The sequence below is a fragment of the Poromitra crassiceps genome (genome assembly GCF_964638095.1).
Source record: "Poromitra crassiceps genome assembly, chromosome: 25".
Classification (NCBI taxonomy): Eukaryota; Metazoa; Chordata; class Actinopteri; order Beryciformes; family Melamphaidae; genus Poromitra; species Poromitra crassiceps.
The window spans coordinates 14,541,672-14,562,919 of record NC_139649.1 but is presented as its reverse complement, the minus strand read 5'-3'; the positions used below and the strand labels follow the sequence as shown (position 1 = coordinate 14,562,919).

The following is a 21,248-nucleotide window of genomic DNA, read 5'->3' as shown; positions in this document are numbered from 1 at the left end:
ACCAAACTAAACATCAGGAAAGAAAACTGGTCCTGAACGTCAACATTATAAATAGTGTAGTTGCCACACACACACTCTTCCTTCCTTCCTGGCCAGCAGTGATTATTGAACACGTGTGTTGGAGACAGATTATTCACACCCCAAAGGACACAGCTCAAAATCCCTGCTGCCTTTCTGGTGTCAAAAGGGTCTATTTTACTGAGAATCAACACAGCGCATTATTCAGGAGGTGTAGCAGGATAGAAAGCTGTCAAGCAACCATGGACCAGCCCAACCGGCCTTCCTGGGGCCCTAAGCAGAATTCTATTTGGGAGCTGTGATGGAAAAATTGCTGAAATGCCCTGCTGATCCATAAATAATGAGATATCCGTTTTAAGTGTATTTAGTTCATAAGCAATCAATCAATAAGCACTCAATCAATAATTTGCTATCACAGAGCCCCCTACCACCTCGGCATCCCCAATACTATTGACTATTATCAATGCTTGATTATACGCAAATCTACTGGAAATCTGTCACCCGGGCCAGACACCCACCTGTAATGCAAACATCTTTCTGTTTTTTTTTTTCTCATCGTCTGTTTGATTGTTTTTTCCTATTTTCTGATACCTGTGGTTTGGCATCAACAAACACTAAGAAGGCCTTTTTCTGATGCAATGTTACTCCTCAAGTTTACAGTTTGGGCAATCAATGTGCAATGTGATTTGAGTCAGACTATTTGGTGCAGCCATGCAGGAGGATGATCTGATAGGAAATGCTTAGGCTCCTCTGAAGATGATGCCATTGCTGACAGGTGCATTTTCTCATTTCTTAGGCCCTGTACAAGTACGATGGACCTAGACGCTTCTATCTGAACTCCACATGAAGAGCCCACGCACAAGGAGATGTGGCCACACGCTTGCTTCAATGGGACAATTCATGTATACTCGCGCACACCCATTTTCCTCAGCCATTGCAGCGTTTGTCTGCCATGTCAGCAGGGAAAATAAGTAAGGCGGTCTGAAGAGGACTTCTTCAAGAGCTGACAACCCACCAAAACCCCTCTAAAGAAATCAATTTGATTGAAGTTCTGTTGACACAGAGCAATTGTTTCACAACATGACTGTTAATGTGCAAAGCGGAGATATTACATTCAAACAGGACTGTAAAAGGAAACGTAGGAAAGGAGGCAAAGGTATATAAGGGGTAGAAATCAGGTATGCAGGGGGAGCATCAGTGGGCTGTGCAAGGCCTGCTGTGTAAGCTGCTGCTGGTGAACCTTCTAACATGTGGGGCGGAGGTGTGCATGGCTGCAGGAACTGTCTGCATCCCACCGCTGCTGCTGCAGGCCGGAATGGAGGAACGCTACATGACCATGGTGCTTGGTGAGTAGCTGAAACGTGAGAACACTGCAGGTCATGTCAGGACAGTTTTTTTGAGAACATAGATAGACAATAGAGAATGCAGACAGTCGAGCTGAGATGCGGTGGTTCAAGATGTTCAAGATGTTCAGCAATGTCTGGAATGTTGTATGTTCTGTTGATGTATGTTCTGTTGTTCTTGTATGTTGTGTTGTATAAATGACAATTCATTTATACTCGCACACCCATTTTCCTCTGCCATTGCAGCGTTTGTCTGCCATGTCAGCAGGGAAAATAAGTAAGGCGGTCTTTGTTGCAATCTGAAGAGGACTTCTTCAAGAGCTGACAACCCACCAAAACCCCTCTAGAAATCCATTTGATTGAAGTTCTGTTCACACAGAGCAATTGTTTCACAACATGACTGTTAATGTGCAAAGCGGAGATATTACATTCAAACAGGACTGTAAAAGGAAACGTAGGAAAGGAGGCAAAGGTATATAAGGGGTAGAAATCAGGTATGCAGGGGGAGCATCAGTGGGCTGTGCAAGGCCTGCTGTGTAAGCTGCTGCTGGTGAACCTTTTAACATGTGGGGCGGAGGCAGGCGCGGACTGCATAATCGGGCACGTCGGGCAAATGCCCGTTGGCCTGGCCTGAAAAAATAATAATAATAATAAAAATGTTTTTTTTGGTGTGTGTGCCCACAGTCAGGCCACTCACTGAACATATAGCCTATATATATATATATTGTGCCCGCAGTCAGGCCACTCACTGAACAGCAGGCCAGGCAGGCCACTGAGGCCAGTAGTGTTCCTATTTGCGTGGATAGCAGCCAGCAGACAGGCAGGCAGGAATGAGTTGTCAGTCAGACTCGTCCCAGCGCAGGCCACTCGAGGTGAGGCTGTGCGTGCACGGAGTCACACAAACAAACAGACACATGATGATATAACGCAGTAACCTCCCCCCACCTCACCTGATGATCTCACCAACAACCTCAACAACACACTATCTGCTTCCCTCAACCCGCTGGCCCCTCTCAAAACAAAAACCGTCTCCTTCACCACCTCTGCACCCTGGTTCACACCTCAACTCCGCACACTCAAACAGACCGGCCGCCAACTGGAAAGACTCATCAAGAAAACACCACTCACCGTTCACCTTGAAGCCTACAAACTCCACCTCTCAACCTACAAAGATGCCCTCACTGCCGCCAAGTCTGCCTATTTCTCCTCCATCATCAACGACCCCAGCCGTAATCCCAAAACCCTCTTTTCCACCGTCAACAGCCTCCTCAAGCCCCGTACCGACGCCTTCCCTACCTCCTCATCTGAACAATGCACTGCTTTCCTTCAATTTTTTGCTGACAAAATCACCACCATCTACCAAATCACTGTCCCCTCTGTCCCCCCCAGCTGCCCCTACCCCTGCTTCTCTCCTCTCCATCCCGCTTGCCTTTCCTAGCCTCCCCCCCCCACCGCCGTCTTTCCCGGTTCACCCCTGTCACTGCCTCCACCGTCTCCAAACTCATCAGCTCATCCAAACCCACAACCTGCTCCCTTGACCCCCTCCCCACCCCCCTTTTGAAATCATGCCTTCCTGTCATCTGCCCCTACCTCACAAACCTCTTCAACTCCTCACTCTCCCATGGCACTGTCCCCTCTGCTTTCAAAACTGCTGCTGTCACTCCCATCCTGAAGAAACCCGGTCTTGACCCATCCTGCCTCAATCACTACCGGCCGGCCTATCTCCAACCTCCCCTTCCTCTCAAAAACCCTGGAACGTATAGTAGCCACCCAACTTCAACACCACCTGCACTCCAACGACCTATTCGAACCCCTACAATCTGGTTTCCGCCCCCTCCACAGCACTGAAACAGCACTCATTAAAGTCTTCAACGACCTCCTCACCTCTGCCGACTCCGGATCCCTCACCATCCTCATCCTCCTCGACCTGAGTGCAGCCTTCGATACCGTGAACCATAACATCCTGCTCTCCAGATTGGAAGATCTCGGTATCGAAGGTACTGCACTCAGGTGGATTCACTCCTACCTCTCCAACCGGTCTCAGTTCATTTCCCTGCACAACCACTCCTCTGCTCCCTCTATAGTTTCACATGGTGTCCCCCAAGGTTCTGTACTCGGTCCATTTCTGTTCATCACTTACATCCTCCCCCTCGGTCAGATCCTCCGTCACTTCAACCTGGACTTTCACTGTTATGCCGACGACACCCAGATCTACCTCAGCACCACCTCCCCCCACAACCCACCCCTCTCCCACATCAACTCCTGCCTGTCTGCCATTAAATCCTGGATGAAAGAAAACTTCCTACAACTCAACAGTGATAAAACAGAACTCCTCCTCATCGGCTCCAAGTCCACTCTATCCAAAACCAATAACCCCACCCTCACCACCGATAACACCACTGTCTCCCAGGCACGCAATCTCGGCGTCATCATCGACCCCACCCTTTCCCTTGAACCCCACATCCGTCAAATCGTCAAATCCTCCTTCTACCACCTCCGCAATATTGCCAAAAGTCGCCCCTCCCTCTCACACTCCACTGCTGAAACTCTCATTCACGCCTTCATCTCCTCCCGCCTGGACTATTGCAACTCACTCCTTCACAGCATCAACGCCACCCTCATCAACAGGCTCCAACTGGTTCAGAACGCAGCAGCTCGACTCCTCACCCAGACCAAATCCTGGCACCACATCACCCCTGTCCTCAAAGAACTCCACTGGCTTCCCATCTCCTACCGCATCAACTACAAAATCCTGGTCATCACCTACAAAGCCCTTCATCAACTGGCCCCCCCTTACCTCACAGACCTCCTCTCCCCCTACCAACCCTCCCGGTCCCTCAGATCCTCCTCAGCCGACCTCCTTTCCACCCTCAAGTCCAAACTCCGCAGCTTTGGGGACAGAGCTTTCTCTCGGGCAGCTCCCAGACTCTGGAACGCCCTTCCCCAAGAAATCAGAACCTCAGAGTCCCTCACAGTCTTCCACTCCCGCCTCAAAACCCATCTCTTTTCCACCACCTTCTCTTAGTCCCTTTGCTCCCTCCCCCCATCCTTGCTTGTGTGCTGTCTCTGTCTACTGTCTTGTCTCACCACTACCGCCCCCCCACACATAGTACTCAGTGTTTAGTGTAATCTCTGTCGTTATATGTTCACTAACGTCACCCCCCCCCCCCCCCCAGTGTTTAGTTTTTGTGTACTGTAAAGCGTCTTTGAGCTATGGAAAAGCGCTATATAAGCCCCATCTATTATTATTATTATTATTTATTAGTATGCACGATAGTATGCAATGTTGATGTTTATATTAGTGAACAAATAGGTAACATGTATCATCGCGTTAGCATTATATTCACTAAATCTGACTTCAAACGACCCAAATTGGGCTTCAAACGGCCCAAAATCTTTGCGCGCGTCAGCCCGTATTGGCCTGGCCTGCTTGGTATAATGGCTCATTTCCACCGCAGGTAGTAGCGCGGTCCCGCTCCGCTCGACTTGATAAATGGTCTCATTCCACCGGTAAAAACTGTCCCAGCCCGGGTTGTATTGGAGTTGAGTCGTGCTACTTTTCGTACCTGCCTCGTCGGGGTTCTATTCTGTGAACCCGGTACCATACGGTGACGTGAAAACATTGTTGACGACTGATTGGTCAGGCAGAATCGTGTTTACTCTGTCTATCTACTGACTGTCAATGCAATGCTGCATACCAGTTTAGTGGGCTTACCTTCTCTTCTGTTATGTATATTTCCATCAGTCTTTTGTGTTGCTGCCTTCGCCTCTGGTGAAATAAAATCGTGGCGGTGGTTTCAATTGTCTGAGAGAGAAAAAAGTCCGCTCCTCAGGAAGCTCCTGTGCAGCGCTCCGCTAGGCCGCAGGCGGGTCTTTGGTGAAGCCACGGTCTTGCCTGGTGAGAGGCCGCCGGGGTACAGGCTTCACTCTGTTGCGCCTCTCCCGTCCGCGCGCAGTGCATGCCTGTGAGTTTGCCTAACTACAAAGTGATATCCATTCTCCTGGCCGATTGTCACATTTGCCCATGTACACTGTAGGTCATTTAGAGGCACCAGTATTTCATAAACAGTTTAAAAGTTCTGTGGATGGATTTAATTGTAACGTTATGTTATAGCCTACTTCGGCTTTTAGGCGGAGGACAGATATGCGGTCGCTATGACGACCAGCTGTGGGCGGGGGTGGGCGGGGGCAGATGATCGGCGGTCAAAGCAGAACATCCATCGGGCCGAAACGAGTAGAGCCGACTGGTGACGACCTGTGCAGGGCAGTAAAATGTGGTGGAAATGAGCCATAAATGCCCGGCCTGAATTATGATCCCAGTCCGCCCCTGGGTGGAGGTGTGCATGGCTGCAGGAACTGTCTGCATCCCACCTCTGCTGCTGCAGGCCGGAATGGAGGAATGCTCCCGATATTTGGCCATAGTTTGACCTGGTTGTGAGAACAGACGCCCAGTGACCAGTCTGGTCTGTTTTGCTACATTTACGAATGAAAAAGAGGAAAGCATGCACTCTGGATCAGATGCAAAGTTTGAAAAGGCATTTCGGCCTGGTGGCCTTTGTCAGTTCAAGCAGCTTGCTACATTTACCACCATTAAAAGTAAATATTTAAATTGACATCAGGCAAATGTTTTTCCCGTCCAACTCATAGGATTGATAGTAGAATTGACTTGTTTAGGGCACACTCTGTAATTCAAATGTGATGCCCCCTTTGGGGCAAATTTATATTTGAAAATAAATTATTTGCTTTGCGTGAAGTCCTTGAAAATGAAAGAAATTAGCTTGAAAAAGTACCTGAAAGTCCTTGAATTTCATCTAGTAATGTCTATATGAACCCTGCTGAACTCCATCTCCCTCTCTCTATCAGGGGTGGGTCCAGTTCTCGGGATGATCTTCGTGCCAGTTATCGGCTCAGCAAGTGATTCGTGGCGGGGACGTTTTGGTCGACGCCGGCCTTTTGTCTGGGTGCTGAGCATGGGAGTTTTGCTAGGCCTGCAGGTCATGCCCCAGGCTGGGCGCCTGGCCATCCTGCTGTCCCCACAGCACTCCTACTGGCTAGAAGCAGCACTGCAGGCAGCAGCTGTATGTCTGATGGACTTCTGTGGACAGGTGAGGCGATGGCTGAACAATGCACACATCTAACACCAAGGCTAAATTTGCAAATTCGTCAAGATTACATAATAAAGTCAATGCAAACAAGCTAAATGAAGCAAAATTTTGCAGGGCGAATGGCTCATTCGCTCCAGTTGAAAATTTTCAACTTTGGCGAATAGTTTGTGTGGTCAAACTCGAGCAAGTGAACTTTTTTAGCCTTGGTGTGAACACACCTTTAGGGTGGCATTTCTTAATCAGTGCTTGAGGCACTGGAGTTTACTGCAGAGCCTCAGTGTGGAGTAGGAACAATTGTAACCAATTTAATGAATACAAAATAAAAAGAAAAGATTCATTTCACACACTTAAATCCATGCAAAAGCTTCACTTTAATTCCTATAGCCTAGATACACTAGACTAGACGACTTTGAAATCATGGTCTGTAGTTATTCATTAGAATGTTTAGGAGACTTCTCAATATGCTCAAAGGGGCTCATGACTAGCAAAAGGTGGAGAATCACTGTCTGAGAGAATAACCAGAGATCATCAAGAATCATCAGAGATCAAGGATCATAGAAGGAATTGGGATGAAGCACTGTGTTGGTTCTAGGTCCATGTTTCTAACTTGGTGGTTGTTAGGTATCATCTAAGCCCTGTCTTGGCTCCTCAGGCCTGTCTAACCGTCCTGGTGGCCCTGCTGTCAGACCTTTTCCCCGGCGAGGAAGAGAACCGCAGAGCTTTCTCAGTCCATTCCCTGATGACCAGCCTGGGGGGCTGCCTGGGGTAGGGCACTCACCAAAATATTCCACCTCCTACTGGCTCCATCTCTCTCCTTCTCTTGTCCAATCAGGCACCTGTGTGTGTGTGTGTGTGTGTGTGTGTGTGTGTGTGTGTGTGTGTGTGTGTGTGTGTGTGTGTGTGTGTGTGTGTGTGTGTGTGTGTGTGTGTGTGTGTGTGTGTGTGTGTGTGTGTGTGTGTGTGTCACTGTGCACTTTTTTAACCCATCATCCTGTAATAATGTTCTATGAAATACTCCTTTTCCAAGGAATGTGCAGGTACATTTGTCATGAAACAGAAATTGTTTCAAGCTCACAAAACAAAAGTTTATTTACTAAATGTTTACCTATGAGGGAAGCCGGAAGCTGCTATGGATTTCCCCCCTCCCATAACTACAATTTAAAAAGTATGTTGGTAAGGCAAAACAGCAGGGGGCGGTAACCTACAATAAGAAACAAAATACAATAGCACCAGAGTCTGAAATCCAGACACATATACGTGTGTGTGTGTGTGTGTGTGTGTGTGTGTGTGTGTGTGTGTGTGTGTGTGTGTGTGTGTGTGTGTGTGTGTGTGTGTGTGTGTGTGTGGGGGGGGGGGGGGGGGAGTCAGAATCTGGGTGGCTGCATCATCCCTATTCGAGAAGAACCATTAGTCAGCCAACGACAGCATTGCATTGTGGTATATGGGAGAAAATGTAGGCTACATTCTCTGTTCACTAGAAATTGCAGTGTATATTAAAATAAAATAACGCTTAGTGCCTCTGGATTACCAGGGGCACTAGTTTTGAAAAGGATTACCAGGGGCACGCGGGTCGGGGCGGGGGGTTGGGTGTAGTGTGCGGGGGGTGCTTAAGAGTGGGGGGCACGGGTCTGGCCTGGTGAGCGGGGTTCTGGAGGGGGGTCTCTGCCGGAGGTGTGGGACCCGGGCAAGGTGTATTACATATTTTATAGTGGACTATATAGTGAATCAAATTAACAGTTGAGAATTCAGACACTAGTACAAAATGGCCAACACACTATATAGTCCACTCTTTCTGTAATAAGGACCGGTTTCAAACAGTCCATTTTGATTGATTGATTGATTGAATACTTTATTGAATCAACGAACATGAGAAATACAGGGTACAACCATATCATTAGAGACAAAAGGAATAAAACACAACAAAGCCCGAGGGCTTATTTCCATTGTGGTCCTTAGAGTGAGGCAAAAAGGAATGAATGAGTGTGTGCGTGTATGAGCGCGTGTGTGCGCGAGGGACATTCAACACTACAGGACATAACAAGCACTTAACACATGGAAATAATTTAACGACTTCTAAGGCAAAAATAAATAACATGTGTACTAAAACCACCTATGTACACAAATCTGTACATACCAAAAATATATACAAGAGATCTTAAAAGAAATTACCTGTATATGCAGGAATATCTAGTATAAATATAATATATAATACATAATATATAATATTATATATTATATAATATATAATACAAGCAAGAGAAACTAAAAGAAATTACAATTCTGGAATAAAAACATTACGACCCCTTTTCTGCAAAAAGGGCCAACCTTAGGGGCCGTTCTGTAGCCACTGTTTTAAGGTGGACTTAAACGTGAGTTTGGACCCAAGAGTTTTAATATTTTCGGGGAGGCTGTTCCACAGGATCGCTGCTGAGTATAAAAAAGTACATTTACCTGTTAAACTTTTAAATTTAAAAAGTACAACGTTTGTGTAACTACCCCTGGTGGAATAGCTGTGCACCTCGCTAACCCTCCGGAAATAACCGGAGAGGTACGCAGGGGCTTCCAGGTTCATGATCCTGTGGACCATACATAGCTTGATCTGAGAGACCCTCTCCTCCACTCTCAGCCACCTAAGGCTGAGGAAATGAGAGCGGAGCAGAGAGGTTCTGGGGTGAAGGCCCTGGACAACCCTCACCAGCTTGTTCTGGGCCGTCTGAAGTCTAGTTTTTAGTTTGGCTGTGGTGGCCGTAAACCAGGAGGAGCAGGCGTAATCGAAATGGCATTGAATTAGTGCATTTGCCAGAATCAACAACGTGGCACTGTTTATGATTTTGGAGATGCGGGCTAAAAATTTTGTCTTTTGAATTACTTTGGAAATGACTTTATGAGCCATCTTCTCGCCTGAGAGCTTGTTGTCCAGGATACACCCTAAGTAGGTAATCTCTTCCTTTGAGGGTACAGACACGTCACCCACCTTGATAGAAAAACCCGGGGATTTTTTTAGCTTAAATTTGGAAGCAAATAAAATTGACTCCGTTTTCCCTAAATGGAGAGACAGTCGGTTGTCCGAGAGCCAAACCCCAACATTTGACAGCTCCTTGCTAAGTTTTTGCTCGACCACCCCCTTGTCCGTGTCGGAGAACAGGAGGGCGGAGTCGTCGGCGAACAGGAACAGAGGGCAGTCACAGGCAGATTTCATGTCATTTATGTAAACCAGGAATAACAGTGGACCCAAAATGCTCCCCTGGGGTACCCCACAGCTAATGGGGCAAGGGCGGGACAGAGTCCCATTTATGTCCACCACCTGCTGCCTACCTGTCAAGTAGGACCGAACCCAGTTTAAGGACGTGCTGTTGAAACCCAGAGCCCTGAGTTTACTGAGTAAGATGTTATGGTTTACAGTGTCGAATGCTTTTTGCAGGTCCAACATGACCATGCCACAGAACTTACCGTTATCCACTTCCTTTCGGATGTGATCCGTTAGGTAAAGCAAACAGGTGTCGGTTGAATATGATTTTCTAAAACCGGACTGGAAATCAAACAGGAGTTTGTGAGAAGTGAGATAATTATTGATTTGTTCAAAGATTACTCTTTCCATTATCTTGGAAATGGAGGAGAGAATCGAGACGGGGCGATAATTACCATGTTCCAATTTGCTTCCTTTTTTGTGCAGAGGGATAACTCTGGCGTGTTTGAATTCCCTAATTCCCCATTGACTTCCCTAATTACCCTTTATGTAATGGGGAATGTCACACAGACAGGGAATCTACCTGTCACACATGCAGCCTCATTCTATATTGTCGGTCTTTTCTATCCTATTCTTGGCTATCATATTATGCTTTCCACATGTCTCTATTTCTGTGCCCTGTATCCCACTGTGTTGAATTTACATTGACATTTTTAGGGATATCTCCCAGCAGAGAGCCATATGCCGTTAACTTTGACTCCGCTCTCAGGTTCCTGCTGCCTGCCATAGACTGGAGCCGAGTGCCCATGGCGGCGTACCTAGGTGGCCAGGAGGCCTTCGTCTACGCCCTGCTGACCCTCCTCTTCCTCTGCTGCCTCTTCACCACCCCCTTCATCCCGGAGGAGAGACGGAGCAGAGGAGGAGGAGGAGGAGGTGAAACAAAGACCAGTGGCGTGGGCCCGCTGAAGAGCTGGCGGAGCAGATACTGCCGTCACCCGTTCCTCCCCCAGGCGCAGTGTCTCTATCTCGCCGCGGGCCGATGTGCGTCAACGTGCCTGTCGGTGCTGCCACGTATGTATGGAATGTGTACGCGTGTGCCGGTGGCCATACGGAAGCTGTTCCTGGCAGAGCTGTGTAGCTGGATGGCACTGATGAGTTGCATGCTCTTCTACGCAGACTTTTTGGGACAGGGGTTGTACCAAGGAGTGCCCAATGCAAAGGCAGAGTCACAGGAGAGGAAACGCTATGACGAAGGTAAGGTGAGATATTGTATATTCTGTCTTTTTCCTCTAGCGCGTTGTGCTCGTTTGACTATGATGAAGATGACAATATGGGAGATCAGGTGGCAACCAGACCCCACAAGATAGGGCCCCAACCCACCCCAACGCCCTAACCCTACCAGATAAATCAATAAACAATAGCTTCCGTTGACCTATCGAGGGGTGAGAACCAGAGGGGCATTGTCACATTTTGGGTGAAAATGAGTTATATATCAAATGAAAGCTCTCTTGATGAGCTCTTTCTACTGCTATAAAGGGCACATGAATTTTAAACCAATCCAGAGTTATTGATCAAAAACCAAAAGACCTAACACTGAACAAACTGAACTATTTGGGGCCAAAAGGCGTAAGTGCACTTTGAGAGAGTACTTCGCCAGGTGTTTATCTGTCTGTCTGTCTGTCTGTCTGTCTGTCTGTCTGTCTGTCTGTCTGTCTGTCTGTCTGTCTGTCTGTCTGTCTGTCTGTCTGGGGAGTGCTCCATCAATATTATATTATTATATTATTTGCACTTTGTAATTACATTTGTAAATGTACATTCTAGCAAGCAAGCTAATGCCATCGCTATAAAAAAGATTTGTGTCCCAGAAATAAACATAATTCTGCACAATCAGACCTTGTTGTCATTGAACGTATTGTGGTTGCATTGAATCGTCCATATATGCCGTACTCGTGAATGGTATTGTGAGATAAACAGATTGTCCCATGTATATATATATATATATTCACTGTATGTATGCTTATATATATATTTACTGTATGCTTGTGCCTGTAGGTGTGCGTATGGCCAGTGTGGGCCTGTTCCTGCAGTGTGTGGTGTCGGTGCTGTGCTCGGTGCTGATGGACCGCTGGGTGGCGGTGCTGGGGGCCCGGCTGGTGTACGGCAGCGGGGTGGCTCTGCTGCTGCTGGCCAGCGCCACCATGACCCTCACCAACAGCGTGCTGACGGTCACCGTCATGGCCGCCGTGATGGGATACACCCTCTGCATCCTGCAGGTCCTGCCATACACACTGCTGTGTCTCTATCACTCTGACACACAGGTGAGTCCCAGCCACACTCTCCCAAGCCCCTGCATATACGCCTATATAAACATACTGTAGCCTATATAACATACTGTAGCCTATATATTATATATAACATACTGTAGCCCAGTGATACTCAACTGGCGGCCCGCGGGCCACATGCGGCCCGCGGGCGCCCCCTGTGTGGCCAGCGATGGAATTCAAAAAAAAAAAAAAAGTGCACCTGAACGCAACATGCAAGATACCCGCTGAATAAGTGTCCAAATGTTCATGTCATTCTGGTCAATACTCCACTTCTGTTATAGCATTTCAGTCTGGAATATGGAATATCTTTCAATAATCTATGATTTAGCTGCTAAATTGTCAAATACCGCCGTCTGCTTGCTCCCCAGGCACTTATGTATGTAGCCTACTAACTTAACCTAACTAACTATCCGGTGTGCACAACATTGTCAGACTAAACTCTGGCTGACACCCCAAAAACCTACAATCCGCTACAGAAAAATGTATATTGTTTGTTTATTAACTGGCCCCTGGCCTTCTATCATTTCACGAAAGTGGCCCCCGGGCAAAGCAAGTTGAGTATCCCTGATATATAACATACTGTAGCCTATATATTATTATATAACATACTGTAGCCTATATATTATTATATAACATACTGTAGCCTATATATTATACTATAATATATATTATACTATAATAATTATAGTGTGTACAGTGTAGCAGCGATTCTCAACCTTTTCATATCAAAGACCCCCCACATTGGAGCCATGCACCCCAATTTAATGACATTTTGTTTCCAGAAGACCAAATCTGAAAATGTGTACAGAATGAACACGAGTTAACGTGAAACTATGACGAAAACAGTCATTCTTCTACAAGGTCAAATCAGACAAAGTTGGGGCGGTATGCGAAATGTAAAAAAAAAAGAAGAAGAAAGAAAGAAAGCAGTGATTTCTAAATTGACATGCTGACCCCATGAACACAAGATATTTCATGTCTTGTCCAGTCAAATTAATTTAATTTGTTCTTCAAAGAAAGACAGGAAGGGATTTGGATATTTCACCCGCTACGGTGCATAACATAATTAAAAGATTGAAGGAATCTGGAGGAATTTCAGTGCGTAAAGCACAAGGGCACAATATTTTAGAAAATAAGCCTAAGCTGAAGAACCGTGATCTCCAATCCCTCAGACGGCATTGCATCAAGAACCATCATTCATCTCACCCCGTAAGTGACATAACCACATGGGCTCATTACTTTGGCAAACCTTTGGCTCTACAATACGTAGTTACATCCACACATGCCAGTTCAACTTCACTGTGCCAAAAGGAAGCTTTATCTTAACCGTGTCCAGAAGCACCATCGACTTCTCTGGGCTCTGAGGAATCAGGGATTGACCATCATCACACAGTGGAAACGTGTATTGTGGTCAGATGAATCAGTATTTGAGGTATTTTTGGGAGAGATGGACGCTGCGTGCTCCGGGGGGGGGGGGGGGGGGGGGGGGGGGGGGGGGGGGGGGGGGGGGGGGCAGACATTTTGAGTTGATGTGTAGTTGATTACATGTGAATAATTGGAGAAATAGTAGTCAAGTCAAGTCAAGTTTATTTGTATAGCACATTTCATACACAGAGGCAAAAGTGCTCCACATAAAATGGTTGATGCTTATAGAGGACTCATTGGGTTTGCATAGTAGCTGTCAGCAGTTAAAAGCGACGGTAAACATAAAAGTCTTTAGTCTATTTTTAAAAGTAAGTAAGGTTGGGGCAGATCTGAGTAAAGTGATCTCTGTTTGAGCACTTATTTGCTTGTCTTTGCCCCTCTCTTTCACTCCGCTCTCCTTCAGGCTTTTTTCAAGTCTCCAAAGCCCAGAGCGTTCCAGCATGGTCAAAGTGACGACCCGGCACTCTCCAAGTCCCTCCTTTCCTCCGATCCAGCCGCTCTTCATGGCAATGGTCACCCAGGGGGAGTCACCCTCCCCGGGGAAGCTCCCCCTGTTGCTTCCCCCCATGCTTCCCTGTTACTGATAGATGATGACAGAGAGGAAGAAGACTCCACACCCGTCTCAGAGAGAGGGATGTGCTTTGACGTGGCTTTACTGGATAGTGCCTACCTGCTCTCACAGGTGAGGTTGGGCTATCAGATTTTTTTTAACTCTATATTTCACAATAAATACACTAACACACTTTTTTTTTAGTAGTAAGGTTTACATGTTTCCATTGTATGCTACATTTCCATTTCCATTGGGATTAAGTCATTCTAAATTAAATTAAGCATTCTCATTCATAAAATTGACTGAAAATGAATTAACTTAAAATATATACAATTGTGCTCATAATGCCATTTCAAAAGTGTTTGTTCTAAATTATGGATTTCCATCAAGTATGCATTATCAGGTTAGACAGACCCAAGAACAGTCAGATACTGCATGTCAACAATTTTTGTTGATTTTATGTTTCAGTCGAGCTGATATTAAACCAAACAGTATTGATATCGATATCTATATCTACCGGTATATATATTTCCATTGAAACTGGGTTTATTTGGATAAAATCAATTTAATGTTTTTTCTTCATACTGAAGAAGTTTTATTTTATTTTTGATTTTTCCGGTATTTATACAAAATTATTCATGTGTCAGTGGCGTCCTTGCATATTTATTTATTTACTTGTGTATTTAAAATCTGATTTGCAGATTAGAAGAGACACAATCAAAACATGGTAGTGTCTTGGGCATCCGGGTGGCTGTTATTAGCTGTGACCAGTCATGGTCCCAGCTCTATAAGTCACTCTGGTGGTTGGTCCAGCAAAAAATGTTGGTCCACAAAATCAATGTCATTGGAGTGGATGATGTCACAATGGAGTGGATGATCAATGGAGTGGATGATGTTACACAAATTCACATATCTGGCCACAGCCAGCTATTGCAAATACGCGCTTGTTTATTTATTTCTTTGTTTTTGTTTTTAACTCTTTTTACATGTCAATCTTATTATGATTGACAACGCTGAAGAAGGCCTGTTGGCTGAAACATCTGTTGTTGCTTTGCCCATGCCAGATGATGGAATAAACCTGCGAAAGGATATTATCCTGCTAGCTTTTCCTCGCTTTTAAATCTTATTATGATTATCATCAGTAGAAGATGTAGTCGTAGAAGTAACAGTACAGTACTATTTATTTAATTTTTATCCTATTTCCTATCTGTGGTTTTATAGTTCAAGAATGGGGTGTCTGGGGCATCCTACACTTGCAGCAGCATTCTGCTACATGATCAGGTGTTATGGCGTATTCTGTATCCCCGGCGAGAATTGCATCCTCACCCCACCATATTTTGCCCCCGTGTGCCTGGAGCCCTGCCCGGCAAGCCAAGCCACTGCGAGCCGCAACCACCACAAGCTGCGGCTCGCACGGCTCGAGCTCCAGGCAGAGCCACTCGGTCAACCCGGGGGGGGTGCAAATCTCAGCAGGTACAAACCACCAGAATTGCATCCCCACCATACGTTGAGCTGTTTTGACTTGAAAACAGGGCGATGCAAATCTCGGCAGGTAGGCCTACAAAATGTGTTCTGCCGAATAGTGCATTCCTTCCCCCCCTGTTTTTAAGTCAAAACAGCCCAAAATATGGTGGCCATGCAGTTATTGCTGGGGATGCGGAATTCGGCATAACCCCGGGCCTTTCTTCTCCCTGCATTCCCTCTCACTCACCATTGTGTGATTATCTAATAAATCGAGGGGGGAAATGTCTCTTATCTGCCGCAGGTGGTGCCGGCGATGTGTCTGGGCTCCATCGTGCAGCTGGCTGACAGCGTGAGGGCCTACACGGCGTCTGCCTGCTGCTTCAGCCTGCTGGCCTTCCTCTGCTCCACCGGGGTGGTCTACAGCCGCGCTGACCTCCAGCGCTCAGAGGGTCACCTCACCTCTAGTGCTGAGCGACCACACGGTGCAGAGTGGAAGAAGTAGCCCTGCATCCCCAAGATTATTTTCATTTTTTATATTCGAATATATATTCGAATATAGAATATTCTTTGACAGCCCTAGGCGGAGAGTGTCAAAAGAGTAGGCTACACAATAGAATCTACGTTCATGTATGAAACGTATTTTTTTATTCGCGTGCAGGGGAGGGTGCAGGAGGTGCCCGTGCATTGTGAGTCTACGAGCGACACCCTGCTGTGTTCTGTTGCTAAGAAACCACACTGGAGTTTTGACTCCTCACATGGTGCAGTATGCTGCAATATTCTCCTCCGTATGCTCTGTTTGGCGTCTACGGGAGACCAGCTGCAACCTAGCAGCAAATATCAGCTAAATAAACCAACGTTTCAATACCATTTTGTATGAAAGGACAAGTGTCCCAGTATTTTGAGCTGCACTGGGAGGTGCTGGTGATGTAGGTCAGTGACTAAGATGTCCTCTCTAAATGATCTGCCCACACCCTAACTATTGTTCTACCTCTGCAAACAACTGGCACCGGAACACACATCGACATCTCTGGGACAGTATTGACTTTTCGCAGCTTTACATTGTATCGGTCAGATTTTCAGTCAGATGTTGCACTGGGGTCAGTCCCTCTCTGGAAGCACAAAGGGGGGCACTGTGGTGAACACTTCCGCCTGCGACACACAAGCAGCTTGCAGCTGCTGCCTGTCTTGCCTTGAGCGGCTGAACAGCGGTGCAGAGTTGGCTCAGTCACACAGCCACAGTGCCAAGGACATACAAACACATCTCCAGCTTTCACTCTGACGCATTTTCATATTTTCATGGTTGTGAATACCGGCATCTCCGTTGAATCTGTTGTCCATTGTTTGGAAATGTCCTTGTGAATTTGTTTCGAGTGGTTTGCAAATGCAGTGGTCAGCGGTGAAATAGATTATACAAATATCTGAGACCGATATATGGAGGCAGTTGTGTTTATTGATATCACATTCTTCAGTCCTCAATGTCCTTTCTCTTGAAATCGGCTGTATGCTTTCTTTACGTTTTAATGTATTGTGTTTATACCTTATGAGTAATGAGACATTTGTGTTTGTCACATGTACTACATGCAATGTAGTATGTCATGCGACATTATTACATTATCTGTCAGTGCATCTTCAGGATTCCACATTTAATATAGCGAGCAGAAAGATCTTGTTATTGACTTATGGTTCAACAGATAAGATTACGCACCTTCGTTTCGCATCTTTTTTTCCTAACCCCAGTTTTGCTCCTTAATATAGAAAGGCTTCAATGACAAGTGCCTTGAGATTAAATGAGATATCAAGACTCAAATAAAGAAATACATATAAAAATCACATTTGGTATGCTGATGTTTTGCTATTCTTTCATATGGTCTGTTTAGCTCAATGCACTCCCCGGCTCACTTCTGGTCAAACTAATGCGTCTGCTGAACCAGCAGAGGTCCTCTGTGCACCACCACAAATCACATTATCTGCACACCAGCATCGTGTCAAGTGAGTCTAGTTCATAAAGCACTTCTGACAAAATACTTCACAAAATAAAAGAAAGCAACAACAGCATGGATTCAGAGGAAACACTATATCATGTTGGGAGAGAGTGTGTGTGTGTGTGTCACAGTGTGTGAGTGTGTGTGTGTGTGTGTGTGTGTTTGTGTGTGTGAGCGTGTGTGTGTGTGTGTGTGTGTCCACTGCTCAGCAGATTTCCCTCCAAATGTAATGCAGAGTGGCAACATTAGAGATCTTGTTTAATTATACTAATGTCTCATAATTAAAGGTAGATTGTAGGCTGTACTAATTAAATGGGAGAGGGGCTATAGAAGAAGGCTCTGCCCCCAGCTGTTTTTGTGTTAATACTTTTTTGTGAATTTTATTCAGATGATAGATCTAGCGGGGGGGGGGGGGGGGGAGGGCATAATGAGTGAATACTATGATGATGATGATGATGATGATGATGCAGGCACGTAAAGAGATGGGCAGCAAAAGTTTCTCCCCATAGAAATGAATGGTAGAAAGTAAAACGTGACACCTGGTGGTGAAACTGTAAACACCTTGAACTCTAATAAATCATAATATCATAGCGCATAAGCACCTGAACGCAACATGCAAGAAACCCGCTGAATAAGTGTCCAAATGTTCATGTCATTCTGGCCAATACTCCACTTCTGTTATAACATTTCAGTCTGGAATATGGAATATCTTTCAATAATCGTTATGACTAAAAAGCTAAAAGTAATCTCATGTGTAAGAAATGACTGTTCTACAGTGAAGTAAAAATTTAAATAATTAACTCGTTGGTTTTGGATTTATTTAGCTTCAAGAGTGCATTTTTGTTCTTGTGTGACCCGCAACACAGGCTTTGAGAATCCCGGGCCACTTACTGATACTTATGCTTAAATTAACCCACTCATATTCTGGTTTATTTCAAGAAAAACATTTTGGCTAGTGGAAATTCTAATTGGCTGGTAACTTTAAAATCTAGCGGCCATATTGGCAGGTGGTCAAAAAAGTTAATGTCAAGCCCTGCAGGGAGAGCAGGTGGTGACATAGGAGTGAGTGAGAAAAGGATAAAATATTGGTGTTTAAGACTGAATAATGACATCACAACTGTTCATTTAAAATGAATTATTCCTCTAAATGCCATAATTTTTTCATGCCGACGCCTTTCGGCCCCCCGCCCTCAGCAAAATCTGGCCCTCTGGTAGCGAGGACATTTTTTTGTGGCCCTCTCTATCATCAAAGTTGCCCATCCCTGCTATAGGCCTACTTGACCAAATCTGGTGTCGGAGCACCATAACAGATGAAAACATTTTCGGTGAAGGCGCACTGTTCAATCTTTTCGATTATATCCTGTTATAGAATAGTTTCTCGCTAAGACACACATGATAGCGGTTGTTGGAGACATTACATCATGCAGTGTTCATGCCTTCAAGAAGAGACTGAACAAACATCTCCTCAGCACGAGACCCTAAAACTCAAGGACTTCTCTTCATCATCTCTTAATCAGTCTCACATATATTTATGAGTAGCTGCAGATCAATGCTAGGCTCTCTGAATGTTGTTCATGAAGCCTGTATCTGTAATAGCATAATAATACAAATATAATGTATATATATATGGGTATTAAGGGGTGAATCTACTACTAGGATAAGTCTGAGCACAGCTGGGATCACTGTTTAGAGAAGTCCAGACAATGCCTCATTCTTAAAATGATAGTATGCTAGGAAGCAGCAAGATAGGAGAGCACAGGAAGCAGTAAGGTTGAAACAGTGAAGGTCAATTCTCACATCACAGCCTGAGAAATGCTGCTGGCACAAAATCTGAAAAGATAACCAGGGCACGGAGGTGAAAAAATCAGAATTAGAGAACAGATGATGGAGAATTATATTAACTAGATTATTCATGGACCAGCTCGTTTGTTTTGTGAACAATGTAATAAACTGATATATTCAACCTAATAGCTTAACTGTTGGCTTAGCTAGTTAACAAAAAAAGTTCATTGCTAGCTGAAGCTATTCAAGTATATCTCCACATAGGCTATACTAAAATCTGCTTAATCAGTATCAGCTCCACTGGCTTGCTTTTTTCCACATCCTCTTTTCTCTTTCGTTTTGGCTTCCGAATACAGTAACATCTCCATTCCCTTCATTCCCTTTCAATTCAAGAGAATTCGTGAATCATGCAAGCTTGACAGGAATGATTCACACATTCTCTTGAATTGAAAGTGAAAGTGAATGACCGTGTTGATTCACATTCAGTTCAAGACATTATGTGAATCATGTAGGTTTGACGGGAATGACATGGGTCCCCTTTAGGGAGGTTTCCTACGTCATTCCAAATCGTCCAGGCCAGGGGATGACATGGAGCCCCTTTAGAGGGTTCACATTGCAAATTGTCCATTGGCTGTTTAATGGAGAGGGGTTTGCAGTCACTGTTGTGGAGTACATTTTGTCAGCCCTCAGGGGGCCCTAATGGCCTGGGGCCTCAAGCAGTTGCCTGCCCTGCCTGTTCACAAGCTGCGCCTCTGATAAAGAGGAGGGGCCGTGCATGCGGGCCATAAACTGTTACGGGCACCAATGCAACTGCATTACCTGCATAATGGTAGTTACGTAGTTACGCCTCTGATATTACACTTTCCAAATCTACCTTTTTTAGAATGGAACTAAATTGTATCTGTGATCATCTCTGGTGTTGATTTGGCTGATTATTGGCTACTGGCTATACCAAATAGCCAATGAATTGCAGGAGCATTGGCCACAGAAATGATTTCGGTCGGAGAACCAGCTTGTGATGATCATACTGTATACATAAACAAACTTGAACCGTCTTGAAAATCATGACAAAATATGTCAAACACGGACAAACACAGCCTCATATTTAATTTAATGCCTATTTAACTCGGACTGTAAATTCATGTAAATTCACTGCCTATTCAACACCTATTTAACTCAGACTGTAAATTCATGTAAATTAATATTTTATGCCTGCTGAACACTTCTCCACTTGTGTATATATTGTATTGGACTGCACTTGCAATGTTGTGATTGTCTTTTTGTTGGTTTTCCTATTTCTTTATCTGAATATTGACATGACCGCTACGCTGCATAATGACACTAAGACACATTCCTCATATGTAATCTTGCATACTGTGGCAATAAAAGTGATTCTGAGCAAAGCAAGGGCAACAGCAGTTACAAATCAAAGTTGGTCTGATGACTGATGAGTCATGTTTCAGGCTATTTTTCTAAAATGACCCATATGAGTCATTAAGCATGGTGATTGTTCCCATGATCTAATATGAAAATTGCTTTCTTGTTCCTGGTGCACACTGGTAAACTCTGCTTCCATGAACCCCAGGATGAAGTCAAAGCCCTTCCTTTGGCCCAATCATTCAGCACATCTAGACACTAAACACCACCGAGTCTGCACCTCTCCATCCCTCAAACAAGTGGAGGCTTTCCTCCTTGAAGAAAAGCTCCAGTATACATTACAGTCCCACAGTTCAGTTCAGGATGCAGTTGTATGACAGCAGGGTGGCCCTGCTACTTTACTTATTATAACATAGGCTACTTGCCATTAATATACATTGTGTCCGTTATTCTGTCCACCTCGTGTATATAGAACAAAATAGAACATCAATAGGTTACATTGTATCCAGTGATGCTAGTAGCGAGCCCTCCATCAACACATGGCAAGGCAGAATTTATCGAGCGGCAGCCAACCAGAGCGCCCCTTTTAGGGCGAGCCTCCGCGGGCGCGCCCAATCAGAGAGGCGGAATAGGACCCGTGCCTCCAGAAGCTGTGCAGCGATGCGGTCACGTGACGCTGGGAGAAGGAATG

At 45.3% G+C, this 21,248-nt stretch overlaps 1 protein-coding gene across 1 annotated transcript; it reads left to right on the top strand.

Moving 5' to 3' along the window:
* Positions 1-1,198: 1,198 nt before the first annotated feature.
* slc45a3 (solute carrier family 45 member 3) lies at positions 1,199-15,918 on the top strand (the record flags this gene model as incomplete). The annotated part of the gene is made up of 7 exons (XM_083660604.1): positions 1,199-1,364; positions 6,225-6,466; positions 7,119-7,231; positions 10,423-10,907; positions 11,706-11,971; positions 13,806-14,084; positions 15,718-15,918. The coding sequence occupies 7 exons, from the start codon at positions 1,199-1,201 to the stop codon at positions 15,916-15,918; spliced, it is 1,752 nt and encodes a 583-aa protein (XP_083516730.1).
* Positions 15,919-21,248: the final 5,330 nt, after the last annotated feature.